The sequence below is a fragment of the Mus pahari genome, chromosome 21, assembly GCF_900095145.1.
Source record: "Mus pahari chromosome 21, PAHARI_EIJ_v1.1, whole genome shotgun sequence".
NCBI classification, from domain to species: Eukaryota; Metazoa; Chordata; class Mammalia; order Rodentia; family Muridae; genus Mus; species Mus pahari.
Genome location: NC_034610.1, coordinates 8,607,526 through 8,627,641, shown reverse-complemented (window position 1 = coordinate 8,627,641; position 20,116 = coordinate 8,607,526). Strand labels below are relative to the sequence as shown.

The 20,116-nt window shown below is 43.0% G+C and overlaps 1 protein-coding gene across 3 annotated transcripts in view; it reads left to right on the top strand.

Moving 5' to 3' along the window:
- The first annotated feature begins 483 nt into the window (after nucleotides 1-483).
- Nucleotides 484-20,116, top strand: part of Fgfr1op (FGFR1 oncogene partner) — a 31,025-nt gene continuing 11,392 nt past the window's right edge. The window contains exons 1-9 of one of the 3 annotated variants that reach the window (XM_021221350.2): nucleotides 484-658; nucleotides 898-951; nucleotides 4,031-4,085; nucleotides 4,537-4,625; nucleotides 5,011-5,148; nucleotides 7,904-7,984; nucleotides 10,479-10,538; nucleotides 17,570-17,790; nucleotides 19,747-19,859. In XM_021221350.2, the coding sequence (XP_021077009.1) occupies nucleotides 557-658; nucleotides 898-951; nucleotides 4,031-4,085; nucleotides 4,537-4,625; nucleotides 5,011-5,148; nucleotides 7,904-7,984; nucleotides 10,479-10,538; nucleotides 17,570-17,790; nucleotides 19,747-19,859 (913 nt within the window). In that variant the 5' untranslated portion in view covers nucleotides 484-556. The remainder of the gene's footprint in view (nucleotides 659-897; nucleotides 952-4,030; nucleotides 4,086-4,536; nucleotides 4,626-5,010; nucleotides 5,149-7,903; nucleotides 7,985-10,478; nucleotides 10,539-17,569; nucleotides 17,791-19,746; nucleotides 19,860-20,116) is intronic. The other 2 variants (XM_029533120.1, XM_029533119.1) reach the window with 2 other exon arrangements.

Genomic DNA, 20,116 nt, shown 5'->3' with positions numbered 1-20,116 from the left:
CTGGAGACCCCGCCGCCCAGCAAAAGGGACTTAAGCTGAGCGTGAATACCGCGCACAGAGGCAAGAACAGAACGCCTACTTGCTGCTCACGCTAGGAAACAACCCCTTGGAAGGCCCCGCCCCACAGTTTACTCCGCCCACTTGGAGTCTCCGCCCCGCAGTTCCTCTTGCCCCTCCCTCCCAGAGCCTCTCCCCTGACACCGCCATCGAAGCGGGTCGAGCCAGTAAGTTCGGCCAACGTGGACTCTTCTCTCGCACAGGGATGGGGAAATTAAGTGCAATTTAGTGAGATGTCTAATATAATTCTGTTAATATGCCACAGAGCGCGTCACCAGAGCCTGACCCCGCCCCGTGCCCATGGCTCCGCCCATAAACGGCACGCGGAGGCCCCGCCCCTCGCGTCATGAAACCCAAACACCCGCCTGGAGGCCCCACCCCGTAGGTCCTCTCCCCGGCGCGAGGGGCGGGGCTGCGACTGCGCGCTCGCGCGCCGGGTGGCTTCCGCGGCGGCCGTTGGCCGTTAGCTCGGCTTGGGTGGTTGTCTTGGAGAAGCAAGATGGCGGCGACTACCGCCGCGGTGGTGGCCGAGGAAGACACGGAGCTGCGCGACCTGCTGGTGCAGACGCTGGAGAACAGCGGCGTGCTGAACCGCATCAAGGTGCGGCGGGGCGGCCGCCGGGGCTCGGGGCTTGGCGGGGCGCGGGGCGCGGGACGCCGGCACGGGGCGGCCACGCGGCCGTGGGGCCTTGGCCCGAGTTCGTGGGCCCGGTGTGGAGCGCCCAGGCCCGTGGCCTTCCGTCGCCCGCTGCACGCGCGGCCGGCCGGCGCCCTCGTGTCTGCCCCCGCTCTTTCAGGTCGCGAAACTGACTTAGAATCTTGTGGGTTTTTCTTTTGAAGGCTGAACTCAGAGCGGCTGTGTTTTTGGCACTAGAAGAACAAGAAAAAGTAGAGGTAGGAGACCCCCAGACCTTGTTAAGGCCGTCCCCCTTAACGCCCGCTTTCTAATAAATGAAACGCCATCCTGAAATATTCAGTGACTAACCGGGGATGGTTCTGAACGGCTAAGGTTTGGGCTGCTTTCTAAAACTCATTTTTCTAAATCATTTTGCACGTTTACAGTGGCCTTAAAGTAGCCCAGGCATTTCGGCTAAAGCTCAGGTGCAGGAGTCGCGGGAATGTCACTTCGAATGTCTTGACAGGAAGGAATGCACTGTGGAACCTTTTCCCAAATTCTGATTGGTTGGTTAAAAAATCTGACCATTACTTTAAAAACATCTCCGCTCTTATCCCCCTCCCCCCCCCAAAGAAATCTAGTGAGACCTGAATGTTTAATAACTTGGCTTTTCTGCCTACCCTAGGCCCCAGCAACCATCCTGAGTAAATGTAAAACTCCTTGTCAGTAAGAATCACAGGATAAGCAAAGTCTTACTGTGTGACAGATCTGCCTCCATCCTTCCACGTCTGTGGCCCTGTATAACCTACCTGCTCTTAACTTTCTCCTCTTCATCCTTACTGTTGGTTCTTGGCTAGGCTAGGTCCCATTGTCCACCTCTTGGAATCCCATGTTTCTTTGCTTTCTAGTTAAACAGTAATGATCATTTGATCCAGCAAGTTATTTTCTTCTCCTGTTTCTGCATAAGCATTGCCAAAGAAAAGTCACTTAGCCAGGTGAATGTGTGAGTCCATAGCGGTGGGTCGTAACTGAGCAGGGTCTGGGGTGCTCCCCGTCTGGTCCCCTTTAGCTTTCTTACCAGATCTTCACTCACAGGAACAAGAGCAGCTCCTGGGTCCTAATGTGTGCCCTGTTGCAGCTATCCCAATCTGTCAGTTCAGGAAGGTTACCTGTGTCTGTAGAGCTGTGCTCCTGCTTTAAGAGAAGAGGCTCTGCCTTGCCAATATAATTTGTCTGCTTCTGTCTGCCATGGATTCTCATCTCCTTAGTTAATCACAATATCTTTGATTTCTTTGCTGCTGCCTCCTTTGAGCATAAAAATGTTTAATTGCTCTTAAAATAAACTATTACTCTTGATTTTTCTCCTGCTTTAACAGGCAAAGTTTAGACTGTATATCTCATGATGTTTTTTATTATCACATATCCCTTGCTCCATTAAACATTTAAACACAGTACTGCTATACCTGAAACCTCTCTCGTTACATTCTAGAAGGTTCCTTCACTTGAGTATGCTTCAGCTGTCACCCAGCTCACCTGGCTGTTGCACCATCTAACAGTGACCCCTCTTTCGTTTTTGGAAATGTTTTGACCTTGAGAACCTTTTTCTAAGTGTTTTCCTTTTGCCTAGTCCTTGGTTTCTTTAAGATCTCATCCCTACGTGCCACACTTCAGTTGTCTGTGTCCTGTTCCAGTACTTGGTCTGCAGCTTCCCCGAGGTGACCTTAACACCACCAGTAACTTTGACGTGTGTGTGTGTGTGTGTGTGTGTGTGTGTGTGGTGCACAGCCCCCTCTGAGCTTTAGACCTTTGTGTTAGGTTAGGCTGCGCAACAGACTGATGACCCTGAGTTTTCCAGGCCTTCTCTGCCCTCGCTCTATCATCTCCTGGCAGTGTCTTCTTGGCTTAGTTACAGCTTTTCCAGAGTGACACTTGTTACTCTCCATCTGTCATGGGTGCCCTCATCATATGTCTCAGGTCTTCAGCTGCCCTGGGTTGGCCATTTGTAGCACATGCCTGATTCTGTCCTTCTGTTCTCTGACTAGTTCAGTTAACTCAGCGTCCTAGATTCTCTACACCATGTACTTCTGTGATTTTTTTTTCTCCCCCTTTAACTTGAGGTATAATTGTTTCTGTAAATGCATACCTTAAAATGTCAGATTTGATAAACTTTACTATTTATGAGATGTGAGGAACACAACCAAGAAAGAAAATGTAGGCACAACCCTTTGAGTTTGCCTTCCCCACCCTTCCCCAGCATCTCAGTTACTTTCAAAGCCATGCAAATGGGAGTGTGTAACATGCACTTATATCTGACAATCAGCATAATGCTGGAGTGTCTCTTATTATTCCACTTAGTCCTGATTTCAGGAATGGTGGATTATTGCATTAGTCACTGAGTGGATAGTCTTAATTTACTTAGCCATCTACGTTTTGATACCACATTTGGGTTGTCCCTGTTTTTCACTTGTGGATAATGCTGCTGTGAATGGTCATGTCCAGATCTTTGCTGGGATCTGGGATTTATCTTTAGAAAATATTTGAGAGTGGAATGACTGGCTCCCTGCTGGAGATATTAACCTAAAACCTAAAAACAAACCTTCCAACTGTTTCCCACAGTACCCATGCATTTTGTATTTCCATCCACAAAATGTGATGCTGATTAAAGAAGCCCATCATGTGTTGTTACCTACATTATCCTCACTGTCAACAGTTAACACAGATTCAGTTTGCAAGAAGTATATTTTACTACGTCTGTTCAGACTGTAAGCCAAAAGAATAAGTTGAGCTATGGCCACAGAAAGTCATCCCATAAACCACTGATTAATTTGGAATTGCAGATGGTAGCTATCTAAGATGATAAATTTCAAATTGTATGTACTTGAAATATAAAGTTAAAGTAAATTTAATGCCACACATGTTTGTAAAAAGCAGTGCAATTATAGCATGTTGAAGGGCTTGGGGTATAGACAAGTATAGGTGCCTGCCTGTCACGTGCAAGGTCTTGAGTCCAATCCCCAGCAGTGTAAAAGGCGCTTTAAAGGTTGAAGTAAATGTCTTCATATACAGATTGGGGTCATTAACCTGAAAAGTTACTAAATAGCACAAAGTAAGTCCTATGCCAAGTAAATAGATGTGAGGTGGATGGTAAAGCCATGATTTCATGAAGAGCAGCGTATGTGTTCTGTATATCTTTGCCAACATAAGCATGACTGGTGACACTCTGCTCTGGAGGATGTTTGTTTTCTCACCTACCAACCATAAACTTGGGCTATGGGAAAAAGAGAACTTTAACGTGCACTTTTTAGTTATTTTACAGTAAACATATAGCACTTAAAATATTTCTTTTATTTTCAACAGAACAAAACTCCATTGGTCAATGAGAGCTTGAAAAAGTTTTTAAATACAAAAGATGGTAAGATGTTACTGTGTTTACTTTATCTTCCTCTGAGCTTTACACTTTTGTCCATAGTTGTGGGGAGAATAGTCTCACTCTGACTCATGCTGGCCTCTAGTCCTCAGGGGTCTTCGTGCCTGATGCAGACTTGACCCAGTAGCACACCACTATGCCATATTAAGCATTTCGGATAGTGGGAAGTTGTTGGCTAAAGCAGACTTAGAATAGAAAGGGAAACACTAAAATCCATTTATCAAACACTACATGGTCTTGAAGTTGCAGGTTAATGATCCTTATGCAAAAATAGAAACATGGGGATTTTCATGCTTAAATGAATTAGTCACAGAGGAAATATGTGATTTAAAAAACTTAGAAACCTCATTTTCCCTATAGAATGCTTCAGTTCACAAGGAAAATTGAGAGTCCTTGGCTCTGTTCACCATGTCTTTTTTCCCCTTGGTTTTTACAGGTCGTTTAGTGGCTAGTCTCGTCGCAGAATTTCTTCAGTTTTTTAATCTTGACTTCACCTTGGCTGTTTTCCATCCTGAAACTAGCACAGTAAGGAAAACACAGGATTTCACACCTAACCTGTGACTTCTCTACGGAGTGAATACTAAGTGAAAATGAAGTTGTTCACATTAGGTTATTTTTTTGTGTTTGCTAGATTGTCTTTCTAAAAAGCCATCTGAGCTGCTTCATGTCACTTGAAGCTGCTGAGAAATGCATGTTACTGTAGAGTTGATCCTACTAAGATGTTAGACTATGTTGCAGCTGTCACAGTAGAAATCCTAAACTGTAGCTGTTCTATACAAAACTTGCAAAGTTCATTCACTTTAAACAGACTCTTTACATTTAAAGATGGCTTTACATTCCCAAAATACTCCCTTTGGTACCTAGCTGTTCTTGCTGTATTTTGTGCACCTAAATCTTACTTCTTTTCTAGATTCAAGGTCTTGAAGGTCGAGAGAACTTGGCCCGGGATTTAGGCATCATTGAAGCAGAAGGTACTGTGGGTGGACCCTTATTATTAGAAGTGATTAGACGCTGTCAACAGAAAGAGAAAGGACCCACCAGTGTGGAAGTAAGTATCCTGTGCTACTGCTTTCTATACTTTGCTTTGGTAATTGTGTACTTAAGTCATGGACATGAGTACGTGCTTAATGACTTGAGGCTTGCGTGAAAAGAACCGCTCGTGTTGTTGTTGTTGTTGTTTTGTTCAGGCCACTCTTTCTGTTTCATTTTGTTTTTGTTATTGTTGTTCAGGACGGTTTCTCTGTGTAGCCTTGGCTGTCCTGGAACTTGCTCTGTAGCCTAGGCTGGCCTCGAACTCAGAGATCTGCCTGCCTAAGTCTCCCAAGTACTGGGACTAAAGGTGTGTGCCATCATCACCCAGCACTAGAAGCTGCCCCTTAAAACAAAATAAAATGGACTGTGATGGTATATAAATAGTTTAATGAAAGTTAAAGTCTGTAGCTGTGCTTGTGTACCTGCTTTGACTGTTGGTCCTCAGCGTTCAGGAACCAGGCTGGAGTAAATCATAAACTCCTCAGGGACCAGCCGCTGCCTTGACCATGTGCACTTTACCTCCATCACCTCAGTTATAAAATGACAACGAGAGTCAGACCAGCCCTCGGCATAGAGAGCGTCCCTGATGGATGGTCTTGTTACTAGTTCATTGTGAAAGGCTGCATTACACATAAGTTTTAGACATAAAGATTTTTTTAAAAACTTTTTGTCATAGGTATGAGTATTTCACCTGCATGTGTATATGCACCATTGTGGACAGTGGCCACAGAGACCAGAAGAGAGTATCAGGTCTCCTGGAACCTGTTGTTACAGTTGTAAACAGCCATGTAGGTGCTGGGATTTGAACCCAGGTTTTCTGCAAGAACAGCCAGTACTCTCAACCTCTAAGCCGTCTCTCTAGCCCATCTAATGGATTTTTTTAAAACTGAGATGTTGACATTACTTATTTTTAAAATGTTTTTAAACTCCAACTTTTTTTCTTTTGTTAGATTTTCTTCTATATAGTTTTGTTATGTAGTCTAAGTAGGCCTTGAATCTTCCTGTGCCACCTTAGTGTTCAGATTACAAGTGTGTACTATTAAAATAGCCTTGCACAAATGTATACTTTCTCGTTAGCAGTTACTTTTCTTGCCCGTCATCTTTCTTTTATGGAATCTTGCTCATAGGATTGATGATCTGACTTCCAGTTGCACACATTAGCTTTACCTAAACATACTATTTTGCATATTCAACTCCTTAGAGGCTGCTCCACTGTGACTGGATGTGCTTTCAGTCAGAGAAACATTTAGCTGAGAAACAGGAGGGTCATAAAGTACTTGTGGATTCCATTTAGAGATCAGTCAGAATCTGAAAATCGCAAAAGCTTGTCTGAATACCAATTGCATTTAAGTCACAGTAAATAGATTCTCTGGGTAATAAAAGAGCAGGATTTAAGAAAGTCCTGTGTCTTGAAAGAGCTCATCTAATCAAGAAGATAACTTGTATAAGGAGTTTAATGTTTAAATGATCATCTAAGGTTATAGAGAAAGGTGTGAAGCAACTGTTCAATGCTTAACTCAGTCCACCATGACATTATAAACTAAAATTCTTTCAGCGGACCAGACAGACATTTGTATCTTCAAAAGGAAATGCTTTGCTCTCCAAATTGCAACACTATGAAATTGGGGGATTATCTCTTTTCGTTAAGTTTTTTTTTGTCTTCGTAGAATTCATTAGTGGGTTTTGGGTGGGAGTTATTGGGGGCATTTGTACAGAGGCCCTCGCAGGGTCTAGTGTCTTCCTTGTTTCCATTTCCATAATTCACTGCTGTTTAACTTTGTTGCTTTGAAAGGAATCCTGTCATAACAAATACAAAACTGCTGATAGGTTTTTGTGATCCTAAACTTAAATTATGGATAAGAAAGCTGGCCATATGATAATACTAAACTTAGATTGTGCATAGGAAAACCTTCTATATGAAGATCAACACGTCAGTCTCAGTTTTGTTGCCTTTCACCAAAATTGCTTTTTCAGAGTTTGTATTTTAATTATTAGTATCTGTATGTGTTCAGGAGACAATTTGTGGAAGTTGGTTCTCTTCTTCCACCATATGGGTCCCTGGGAGCAAATTGTCAGGCTTGACAGGAAGTGCCTTTACCCACTGAGCCATCTAGACAGCCCCTACAACTGCATTTTAAAAGCTAACTTAATTTAAGCATTGGGTTGCTGGCTTCAGTCCCAGCTGTGGATGATTAAAGACACTGCATGTTTGTTGAGTTTCCCAGTGATTGAGTTCCCTCTTTCCTGGCATCTTTGGCAATTATATCTTCATCTCTTCTAGAAGCATCCATTCCTGCCAGTGGCTTCTCTTCAGTCTCTTCACTCATGCTGAATGGTTTAAGATTCTGCTCTACATTCATTGTCTTTTTAAAAACTGGAGCGACTCTAGCATGGGATGGAAAGTGTAGATTGAATGCAGCTAGGACCCTGCTTCTGGAATCTTAGGAGCAGAAGCAGTTCAGAATTTTGAGCTTTTGTAATTTGTAATGTTTCCATAAACCTTGCCATCCAAGAAGCTGTGATGGAAAGTTGGACTGGGCACCCACAGTGTAGGTCGGGTGCCCACTTCAAGGTGGCTACGGGAAATACTTTGCAGGTAATTCAAATCTGACAGTTAAGTATGTGTATTCAAATTAGAGGAAAGTCTAGAAAAGGGATTTATGAAGAAATATCAATATAATGTGCTTAAATGCTAAATTTCTTTTGAAGTACTATTGACATAGTCATGTTTTAGTTTCAGTGTGTTTCAGTTTAAATTTTGATTTTTTTAGGGTGCACTGGATCTATCTGATGGACATCCTCCATCAAAGTCACCCGAAGGAAAATCAAGTGCAAACTCTACCCCAAGTAAGGTGAGTGTATGGCTGGACAGAGATGTGGGCGCTGGGCAGGCACCCAGGTGCCCTGCTCCCTCTTCTGACCTGTTGCCTGTAAATTCCCTTTGTAACAAGCCTTCTTAAAGTGTCTCCAAGGTACTTTCCCCCTTTTGATTACATAAGTTTTTAAAAAGTTGCTTCTTTTGTTTATTGGTAATATTTGAATTTTGTAACTCAGAAGACACTGATACTTGGAAATATTTTTGTATTGCACTAATAAGAAGCCTTGCATAAACTACTGGTGACAGTGAAGTTCCAGAATATAAAATGTTGTAGTTGAGTTTTCTAGACTTTTTAGATGGATGACCAGATTTGGAATAGTGGTAGTATTTAAATATTTATGAACTATTTTTGAAATTTAGAGGAAAGTATACTATGGTTGGGGTGTGTGTGTGTGTGTGTGTGTGTGTGTACACACACGCGTGCCTGTGCATGCTCTCTGTTAATAGATAAGACCTGATTTCAGGAATACTAGATGAACGAGAAAACATTTTGAACACTGGAATTTAAGATCAAGGATGTATTTTTTGTTTTTATTTAAACTTTTTTTTAATTTTAACTATTTTATTTTATATATGTAAATATACTGTAACTGTCTTCAGACACACCGGAAGAGAGCATCAGATCCCATTACAGATGGTTGTGAGCCACCATGTGGTTGCTAGGAATTGAACTCAGGATCTCTGGAAGAGCAGTCAGTGCTCTTAACCGCTGAGCTATCTTTACAGCTCAAAGATGTATTTAATAATAGAGCATTTGAAGTGATGGTCTCCCAAGGCTGGTAGAATACATCCTGACTGGTTCTAGTTGGTCCTGTGAAGTACTGGGTTTGGGTCATATCTTAGTCCACCCAGGCTGCTGTCATAAGTGGCAGAGAGTGCATCACTTATGAACAGCAGACATTGATTTCTCACAGATTGAGGCACTGGCAGATTTGATGTCTGGTGTAGTCCCAGTTCCTTCTATATATCCTTATGTAGGGAAGAAGAGCTCAATGAAATCTTTAATCCCATACACAGGTACTCCACACTCTTGATTAATCATTCCCCAAAGGCCCTACTTAATACTCTTCTTACCATAGGGATTGATTGGGATTTCAACTTATCAGGGTTTTTAGGAGGGTGGGTAGGCATAGCTGCTCAGTTCATTGAAGTTCACTCAACATTGAACTCTGTGACTTTCCCATCAGAGTAGAAAGATGGTGTGCAGTCCATCCCAGCACAATGCTTCTCATGTGGGTTCAGGGTGGGACAGGGTTGTATAGATAAAACTGGTGTCTTAAATCAGTGGCCTTCCGAGCTTGTGCATATTTTGCCAAGTACTTCATTGCTGAGTGCCTTGGACAGCACACTGGGCGTACTTATGGCTTCTTCCTTGACAGTTGGTTCCCTTTTTAAGCTTTGAAAGCCAAAAAAAAAATCATATTTGTGTGGTCTCTGAGATATCCAGGCCTTTTCCGATAAGGATTATTTGAAGATATTTCTCTCTTGATGATTATGATTGACAGACTAGGTCCTGAGTACGTTTTCCTTTAACTGCTAAGTATAAGTGCTTGAAGTATTGACCTGCTTGGAAATCTACTTTTTAGTAAATTATTTTTTATAAGGGTAACTGACAATCCCATGTAAAGTATATCTTCAAGAAAAAAATGTTATGACATGTTTTATTCTCTGTACATTTTTTAATATCTAAGAGTTAGTTATGATACTGAGTGTTTTAGAAATGTCGCTGTAAGTTCTTACAGAAAAGCATCAGTCTCCTAGGCTAGTATACAGGCCTGTGTCTCTCCTGGGAGGAGGGCTGCCACACCTCTGCCACCTTTCATTTCCTCTCTCAGTGAGGTCCCCTCTGGTGTGAGCTGGGGTTAGAATGGCCCTTTAAGAAACATCCAAGATCGTGACAGCTGGCCGGGACTGGGGTCTGTTTAAAATACATCCTTGCTTTGTCACTTGCAGTACAGTTCCGTTACATACCTGAAGAGTTGAGATTCTAGCTCTCCACTTCTCCTTGCCTCTCGATGATTCCTCATCAGCCTTGTGAGTCCACAGAGTGAAAGTGTAAGTGTGAGGGACACTGGAAAGTTGTAGCCCAGGATTGGATTTCGACTGGCTGATGGGAACCAGCTGTGTGCTCCTGGGGAAGGGCACTTAAAGTGTGCTGAGCCCCAGCAGCTGCTTAGGGTCTCCAGGCCAGTGGAGAGTGGTACAAAGGGCAGTGTGAAAGAAGCCAGGCCCCTCCTCAGAAGCTGGGGGCAGTAGTCAGTGCCAGTTGCTGCCCAGAAACCTGCTGGAAGCTGGTTACAACGGGCGGACACTCTGGGAGTTATGAAAGGAAGCTGTGGAGAGGAGTATGTTCAATTGTCCAACTACAGATATCGTCTAATAGCAGTCTTTATTAGTTTGGTAATGAGTTAGTTTATTTTTAAAGATTTACATTTTATGGTAAAATGTCATTTTATTCTCATGCTCAGATACCAAGGTATAAAGGACAAGGTAAGAAGAAGACAAGCGGTCAGAAGTCTGGTGACAAGGTAACATGCATGAGGGCAGAAGAGCAAAGCAGCCTGTGCTGAGACAGGCCCAGACACGGGGCCTCCTGCTGGCCTGGGTTCTAAGCTTTCTTCTTACACATGCCTGCCATCTGCTATCAGCCCATGAGAGCCAGAGCTGAGGCACAGGCCTGCCATCTGAGCTACTTGAGAGGGTAAAGGAGGACTGCCAGTTGAAGGCCAAGCTGGGCAATGTAGTGAGATTCCATCTAAAACTACAAAGTAATTAAGTAGGCTGGGGGGTATAGTCGAATGGCAGAGCACTAGACTAGCAAGCACTGAGCGCAGACCTCAGTAAGGAAAAGACAAGACGTAGAAGAGTGTGGGAAGGCATACTGGCATAAAACAAAAATAACTTGTCAGTCTGGTAAGAAAACATAACAGTAATTAGAATTAGTCACAGTGATTTAATTTTCAATTCTCCAGGATCCTCAGTTCTGTGTAGAGTTTGATGCATAGACATATTCCTAAGTTTGAAACATCTCAGAGCCGGGCGTGGTGGCGCACGCCTTTAATCCCAGCACTCGGGAGGTAGAGGCAGGCGGATTTCTGAGTTCAAGGCCAGCCTGGTCTACAAAGTGAGTTCCAGGACAGCCAGGGCTATACAGAGAAACCCTGTCTCGAAAAACTAAAAATAAATAAGTAAATAAATAAATAAAGCATCTCAAATAAAGACTTTAAAAAAAAAAAAAAAAGACAACTAAGATTTGCCTATTAACTGGCTTTAGCTGTAGTGATTTTTAAAGGCAAATTCTCTTTGCAGTCACTGTTTATACATTATTTGATAAAAAGATGTTCTATTGTCCAGTAAGTACTGTTGTAACATCTGCATAGTGAAAGTGGCTTTGTTTGAATTCACAGTCTAACTGGAGAGGCCAGACAGCCTTGAGATTATGTAAGGATATTAACCTGTAGTTTGAGATTCATTGCATTGTTTAAAATTTTTAAGTTAGATGCATATTTCATAGAATTGAGATTTTATAACTTTACTAGAGCCTTAAGACTTTAATTTTTAAACATTTTGAATGAATCAGTACATAAAACCAGTGTATACTAAGAGACATGGTTTTCACTGTAATGTGACAGAGCTGTGGTGACTTGAACCTTCATATGCTCTCTGACTTGAGGGGAATTTAGAACCTTTTGGGCCCATGTTTCATAGTGGGGACTGTAAGTCTAGCTCCTTGTGTTTCATAGTATGCTGCTTTTTTTTTTTAAAGATTTATTTATTATTATGTGTAAGTACACTGTAGCTTACTTCAGACACACCAAAAGAGGGCATCAGATCTCACTACAGATGGTTGTGAGCCACCATGTGGTTTCTGGGATTTGAACTCAGGACCTTTGGAAGAACAGTCAGTGCTTTTATCCGCTGAGCCATCTCTCCAGCCCCATATTGTGCTTCTTGAATCAAGACTATCTCCTCAGTCACTTGGAAGTCCTTTCACCCTTTTCTTCTCTGGCCTTGTACTTTTCTGAACTGCTTTTGTAGCCAGTGTGGATCTGTGCTGCCTCTTTCTAGCCTTAGATAGCTAAGCCCTCTGCTCTTTCTTCCTTTCCCTTTTTGCTTTGCCCTCTGCATGCAGTAACTTTTCAGTTTCTAGAACATTGTTAACGACTAATCAAGATGCCTAGTGGCATGTAATGGTTGGGGATATGCCCACCAGAATGCTAGTGGGAGCCGCTGCATTGGCAAGTGAGTGGCATTTCCTCCGGTTGTCAGAGCCTCATCCATGTGATAGACAGACACAAAGTGTGCTTGCTGTGTGTAGAATTCAGGGTCCTTGAGCAAAACCAAGGAAGCCCGGGGTATTGCTTTCCATTGAGCTCTGGCACTCTGAGAGCTCTGCTTATGGACAACTGTTGAGAAGCCCAAGCTCATGCTAATTGTCTGAATGCATTTTTAAATTATTCATAAGCTATCTCAGTGTAGCCTTGTGCATCTGTAATCCTAGCACTCTGGAGACAGAAGCAGATGATCTCTGCAAGTCCGAGGCTGGCCAGGGTTACAGTACTGAGATTGTCTCAAATCCAAAAGCAGTTGTTTAATATGTGTGTGTAAATATAACTGGTGTGTAAGGCTTTTTTAAACAGTTTCAGTAAGGTTTCTTCATTTTGTTGTTAAACAATAGAATGGATAGATTCAGAACAGAGTTAAATGGGAAGTAATTGTTTAATGAGTTTACTTTAATGATTTGTGTTTGTGTAGTTGAACATATACCATAGTACACATGTGGAGGGCAGAGGAAACTGGAGAGTGGGCTCTTTCCTTTCATCATGTGGGCCTGGGGTTGGAGCTCAGAATGCCAGGCTTAGGGGCAGGGCCTTTGCCTGCTGAGGCATCTCCCTGCCTGTGAAGGGTGAGATGCAGAGCTGTCTGCTCAGGTTTTCAAGGTAGTGCTGATGGTTATTTCTTTTTGTTTGTTTTGTTTTGTTTTGTTTTGTTTCGAGACAGGGTTTCTCTGTGTAGCCCTGGCTGTCCTGAAACTCACTCTGTAGACCAGGCTGGCCTCGAATTCAGAAATCCGCTTGCCTCTGCCTCCCAAGTGTGGTTATTTCTTTTATTACCATTTTATTTCTCCAAATAATGTCTCAGTTGTCTGAGAAATCAGTAGAGAAGACCCCACTCTCCAGACTAGTTGGACAACAGAAGCTGCACTCCATGCAGGCAGTGGGGGAGAGGACACTCAGCTGGGGGTAGGAGGAGTTGAAAGGGAGAAAATCTGTTCAAAATACCATTACAGGGAATTCTCAAAGAATTAGCAAAGAATGCTTCTTAAAACATAGTAAATACAAAGAACTAGAACACCTGCATGTAGTGATGTGTGCCTATATACCAACACTGGAAAATTAGAGGCAGGAGGATTGCTGCTTCAAAGCCATTCTGGGCTTATGTACTGAGATCTAGGCCAGCCTGGACTATATAGTGAGACCCTGTCTCAAGAACTCAACAGCAAAAACATCATAGCAGACTTTGCAAAAGCTCTGCCCTTTTGGGTCTTTACCATTTAATTAGAGAAACAAAGCAAGATAATACTATTTTTAATATTTAGCCTCAGTGCATTCTTCCTCTCTTCCTACTTTCCTTTGTAACAGTCCTGCGGGGTCGGGTGGAACTTGAGGGTCTCAAGTGCCTAAGCGCCTGTGCAGGTGTAGAATGAAGTTCTTTGTATCATGCCATTAAATGTCTGAGAAGGCATCCTTCATCCGTTTCCACACTAATGTATAATGAGGCACGTTTGCTTTTTTTTAATTCTTAGTAACGTGATGTAGGTCGTCACTCTTTTTCAGATAAATTCAACTTATGCTGATTTTGGACATTGGACACAATCATATTGTGTGTCTCTCAGGCTGGGTTTGTTTGTCTGTAGCTGTCGCCTCGGGGCTTTCTCTCATTCATTCCTCACCCTGTGGCTGGGTGAGTGGGAGATAGGGAGTGGGAAACACACTTACCTAGACCTGGGTCCCTAGCTTCTGGAGTTGACCTCTTGGCATTATCCTCAGATGAGTCTGCGCTGCAAAGGGCAAGAAGGCTGAGGGGACACGGTCGAGGGCACTTGTGCAGGAGCCATTCTGTCTTGGGCTTGCTCCCAAAGGCTGTGGTTCAGCAGAGTGTGTATGACTTAGATGACTGCTGGTGGGAAGCGGGCTTCTCTAGAAATGGAGAGGTTTAAAGATTTGTCTGGGCTTCTAGAATTCTGCAGTATTAAGGTGAACAAATAAAACTCTAAGTATAGTACTCAATTTGGTTGCAATATACTCTTTCAATACTTTGTTGGTAAATATTAGAAGTAGTAGAAGTAAATGTCATAAGTCATGGATCAAAAGCTGCCTTTGGCAGAGCAGAGGAGGAGGGGCAGAGGTGATAGAGCCCTGTGTGAGGAAAGAAGTAGAGCAGGTAGATGCTTATAAAACTGAAGTCTTTTGTCTATTTATGAGTAGTGCAGATCAAGGTTTTACTTTGGAAACACAACTTATATTTTCCTTTGTTTCTTTCAGTGCTGATAATTGAGGCCTGGCAAGTCCTATTATCACTGAGCCACATCTAAGCCCTTTTTTAGGTTCTTAAAAATATTATAGCAATAATTTGATTTTTGGCTACTAGACAAGGAGTTTGTTTTTCATTGTGAAACCTTTCTCTGATCTTATTTTCTATTTTTTTGTAATGATTGAATTTTTGATTGTGTTTATTGGAAAGTTAAACCTATACTAAAACTTTGAAAAGCTTATTTATCATAATTTGCCATATAGTTTGTTCATCTTGAGCTCCCTCAAAGGGAATAGTTGATGCAGTACTGTTCAATAAGTCCTTTCATTTGTTTTTTTTGGGGGGGGGGGGTTGTTTGGTTGGTTGTTTTTGGTTTTTCGAGACAGGGTTTCTCTGTGTAGCCCTGGCTGTCCTAGAACTCACTCTGTAGTCCAGGCTGGCCTCGAACTCAGAAATCCGCCTGCCTCTGCCTCCCAAGTGCTGGGATTAAAGGCGTGCGCTACCACCGCCCGGCTTCATTTGTATTAAATGGCAAAGGCTAAGTGTTGTATTATAAACAGCTATGACTTTCTTCACCTTCTGTACCAGAATAGAATCTGGAGCTTGAGAAATAGGACCTGGTGTTTCCTACTCTGAGGACAGAGCAAAAAGAAAGGTGTCTGTCTTGGCTTCTGTAGTGTGAGGCAAGCCTGGGTGATGGTCTTCCGCTTACAAATGGACCATTCTGGTTGTGTCTGCCTCTGCTGAGTAGCTCCCTAGTGGGTTAGGAAACTTTTGTTTTCACCTTCATTAATAGAACTGCAAAAGTAGAATAAAATAATTCTCTTGATTTTGAAAATGTATCTGTCATACCGTAATGTCCTTGTCTCTGAAACTCGGCTTCCTATAATAGGACCTTTCATCACCGTATGAATGCCACTGAAACCAGACAGGTGATGTCCATGACAAGCAGGGATCAGCATGCTCTGTAGTCTTCTGTAGTCTGTGTGGGCTGAGCTGATGATGTGAATCCAGGAGGAGGAGAGCGCGGCCTGGAGTCTCTGCCATGTGCTGCTGCTCTGTGTCTGTCCCATGCTGCCTCTTCCCTGGGAGTTTGTCAGCAGGGTGGGAAGAAGACAGTCACCATTAAAGCCTCTGTGAATGTGCTTAGCTATCCCAAGACTCGAGGGCATTTACTTGTAGTGCCTTTGAAAAAGCCAATTATTAAAACATTTTCAAATCAAAAATTGAAACTGATAGGAATATATATATATATATATATATAAACATTATATTTCTGTTTTTCACAATATCAGGAAAACGAAAAAAACGTGGAAGGAAATTTTAAAGTACCTTCTTAAAAGTTTCCTATACAGTTTAAAAGGATAACTTGGATAATTTATTTTTCCAGACATTGTGATCATTAGTTTATCATTATTAATAGCCCACAGACTATACAGTTCCATCTAAGTAGTGTATGTCTTGCTTCCGGCAAACCCACCAAGGCCTCGAGTCTAAAAATGTGTGTATCCTAAGACATGCTGTGCTATCTGCATGTGGGAAACAGAACAGCACCTTTGTAGTGCCCTGTGTGTTGATCTAATCTATCTCCCGGCTTCTTGCCTTGCTGCTAATTCTGACCCAGCCTGTTTGTAACTTAATGTATACATACTGACCTAAATTTAATTCTGGAGGAAATTCATGTCTTAAAAACACTACATAGAATCGCAGAGTTAATCACAGAGCAGGTGTTTTCCAGGTTCCTTATTTCAAGCATCACGGGGCTCTATTGCAGTATTATACACTATAGCACATAAGGCCAGACCTTTGGAAATTGTCTTTTTCAGTCCACATTAAGTGCAATTTTATATAACTAAACCTAATGATATAATCTGAGTATTAAGAACTAACCTCATCTGGATGCAGTGGCAACCTCTTGTAATCCCAGCCCTTGGGACCTAAGAGGCAAGGAGAGAGAGTTCAAGGTCATCCTCATCTGTACTGCTAGTTCAAGGCCACCTGTGCCACATGAGACCTTGTCTCAAAAAGGGAGGAAATGGATGAGCTAATCTGCTGTTCATTTTACCATTAACTACCCTGGGTCTTAACAACTTACATAGATGCCTTTGTGTTCTTTTTTGGACTCCATACAGACAACACATCCTACATGCATAGCTTAAAGATTCACTGAGGCATAGCACTTACAGCACTTGAAGTTCTCCATAATTGTCAGCCACTGCTGTTACTGCACTGTTTGTTACAGTTCTTCTTATTGATATAGATTGAACTGTTTTGAGACCAAAAGAGGTATGGCTAGGTATAGACTAAAACTATGCTGTGGTTCTCAGGGTAAACCAAACACTGTAATAGTTCTTGCTGATCTGACTGTGCATCAGTGGGTTGGGAATAGAAGTGCTCCTCCATAAAACTCTTAGCCTTGGATTAAGTTACAAAAAGGATTTATGTGCCTGCTTGTATGCATTTCATGGGGTGCAGGTCAGTAGATAGCTCAGCAAGCCTGAATTAAGGTAATTGCTGTAGCTGGGGTCTGCTTGTTGTAAGTTTGAGCATTCAAAGGCTTTTATTTGGTGTTGGGTAGAATACTGTTCTCTTTTCTGATGAATAGTGCAACTTGCTTTATTTTGTGACATAGTCTTCTTAACTTTAATATTCTCTCCTGTTGCAAGCTGAAAGTGTGTTAAGATAGCTTATACAACAGTGACACACATACAGGATGAAAGGGGAAAGCTGTTATGATTGAGTGTTGCTAAGTGAGATAGGCATAGTAAAGACCTTTTCATTTAGAAAGGAAGGGAAGAAGTAGTGTAACCAAATTTCCTTAACATTTTGTCATTTGAAACATGCCCGTGTCAGGAAGCCTCAGGATGAAGTGGGAAACCATAGGGTTGCACTACAGTTTCTGTTGTTAAAGGCCAGACACACACACACACACACACACACACACACACACACCCCTATGTTGACTATTGTTTAAACTATCTTAGAAGCTTTATTACTGAGAAGAGCTCTCTTTCCCTCTTTTCAGAAGACTAGCAGTGAGACCAGTCAGAGTGAGCCGAGTGTCTCTTTGTCAGAGCCCAAGAGTAAAAGCGGCCTGCACTCACTGGCCCATGAAACAAGAATGGCATCTTTCTGCAGCACTGTAGATGCCAAAGACAAAAGTGCTCTTTGTCCAGATGAAGACGATGTGGAAGGAGATTCTTTCTTTGACGACCCCATTCCTAAGCCAGAAAAAACCTATGGTTGGTGAGTAGACTCGTCTTCAGGTTATCTGATCAGGGGTTCAGAACAAAATTCCTAAATGCTTTCACTTTCTATTTAAAACTAGTAATCTGCTAATTACAGTTATTGAACCCATAAATCTGATGTTGTGTCAGTAATACCTAGTATGTCATAAAATAATTCAAGGAATACTGAAGACACCAGGTATAAGCCATTTTCACGAGGTGAGCCTGCATCTGGACCCTACCATGTGACAGGAGCTGTTTCGAGTTTCAGTTCATTTCAGGGTGCAGCAGTGAGATCTGACTCTTGCCTCGGAGTTCACCCTCAGAGGCAGTCAAGTAGTTAGTAAGACTCATCTTCAGTGGAGATGTGGTGTGGTGGGCAGCACTGTGGTGCAGAGGCCTTGTCAGTTTCAGTAGCTGGCCAGAGAAGGCTGTCGTTGGGGCCCTCTTGGAGTACACCTGAGCCAACAGCTCAGGGAGTGAGCAAGCCATGTGGAATCAGGTTTGCACCACTCCCAAGAGAGGAACTAGCAAATATGAAGGGTCTCATCAGCCCCTCAGGACATCAGGAAGGACAGTGTGGTCACAGAAGAGAGGGTTGTGTGAATTGGATGTGGAGATGGAGGTCAATCACAAGAGTGTGACTTCTAGCTAAGATTGGAAGCACTGAAGTCTTGACCCAGCCTACACAGATCCTCGCTGTTGAGCCAAGTCCATGCAGGGTTTCCAGATAGCAGACTGTCAGGACTCTTCAGGAGCAAAATGATGGGGTGATGGGAAATAGGTGGTTTAGGGATGTTTTAAGGCTAATTGCAAAAGGATTTGCAAATGAGTACAAGAGAACCAGGTGATAACCAGGGCAGCTCTCCAGGGTATACGCTTGAATATTTGGAAGGCTAAAACCCATAAACAGAGGTGGAAAAAAAAAAAAAAAATGGGAAAAGCTGGGTCATATGGCACAGATGTGTGGCCTGAGAGTCCCGAGTGTGATGTGTTAGGATCTAGATGTTGGGCAGGATGTACACTGGAGAGAGCAAGGGAGTCATCAGTATATAGGGAATACTGAAGCCAATAGATAGGGAGATCACAAGAGTGGGCTGAGCACACTTGAGGTCAGTGAGGTGAGCAGGCAGCATAAAGGAGACTGAGGAACCATGGCAGGAAAGGCCGGAGACAACACCTGCAATGGCATCTGAAAGTCACCTGCTGGGGTTAGCCATATGGAGGTTGGAGGTGACTTTGACTGACAGTTTTATTGGACTGGAAATAGGGCAGATACAAGGGTTATAGTTGACCAGGAAGGAATGTTGGGGAAGGATTAAAATAGCAAGTCCTAGTGAGTTATAAAGGGTACAGAGTATGAGGACTTAGGCAAAATGTGGGTCTAGATGTGTGCATACATGCGTGTATGTTTGGGTGTGAGTGCTAGTGTAAGAAAATGATACCCAGGGCTTAGTATAAGGGAGCAAAGAGTTCCTGGAGTGCTATTTGGTTCTGGACTCCAGGGAGAATTGCCAGCAGGATGAAGAGGGTGTGCAGTGTAGGCCTGGATGGCAGTGCCTGGGGAGTTAGGAGTGAGCTGAGGGAAAGCATGGACTGACACCCTCAAGGTCAGAGGCTCTGCTCTTCCTGACAGTGGGTGCATTAGAGGTCAAGCTTGTCTGTTGAGTGCATACTGTCTTGTTTCTGGGAAGTGGAGGGGGGCTTCTGCAGTGCAGACTTTAGAGAGAGGGCAGGCAGCTGTAAATTCAGAGAGCTGGAGCTTCACTGACAGACTTAATTCAGGGATCATGGATCCGTAACCACAGCTTGCTCGGCAGGTTTGCTTTATGCTTTGCAACCTGTAAATTCTTTTCATGTCCAGCCATTGTACACATATAGAACTTCTTTACATTGCTTTTTTATGTTTACAGACTAAAGGACTCTAGTGATAAGGTCTGAAATTGTCATTTACCTGTCAATTGCTTCCTGTTAGGAGAAGTGAACCTAGGAAGCAAGTGGGAGGTCTGGCCTCACTGTCTGACAAGCCCCACTTAAGGAGTGGCCTCAGCTCCCTGGCCGGAGCCCCTTCACTAACAGATCCTGAGAGTAAGTACTTGAATACTCTAGATAACTGTAGTGTCCACTGCTGCGCTGTAATCAAATACCATGACCAAAAAGAAGCTGAGAAAGAAGGCGTTATTTCAGCTGACAATTGTAGTTCCTCGTGAAGAGAAATGAGGGCAGGAGCTGAAGCAGAGGCCATGGAGGAACACTGCTTCCTGCTTTGCTCCCTCCCCATGGTTACTCAGCTTCCTTTCTGATAGAGCCTAGCTAGGCCCGCCTGCCCAGAGGCAGCACTCACT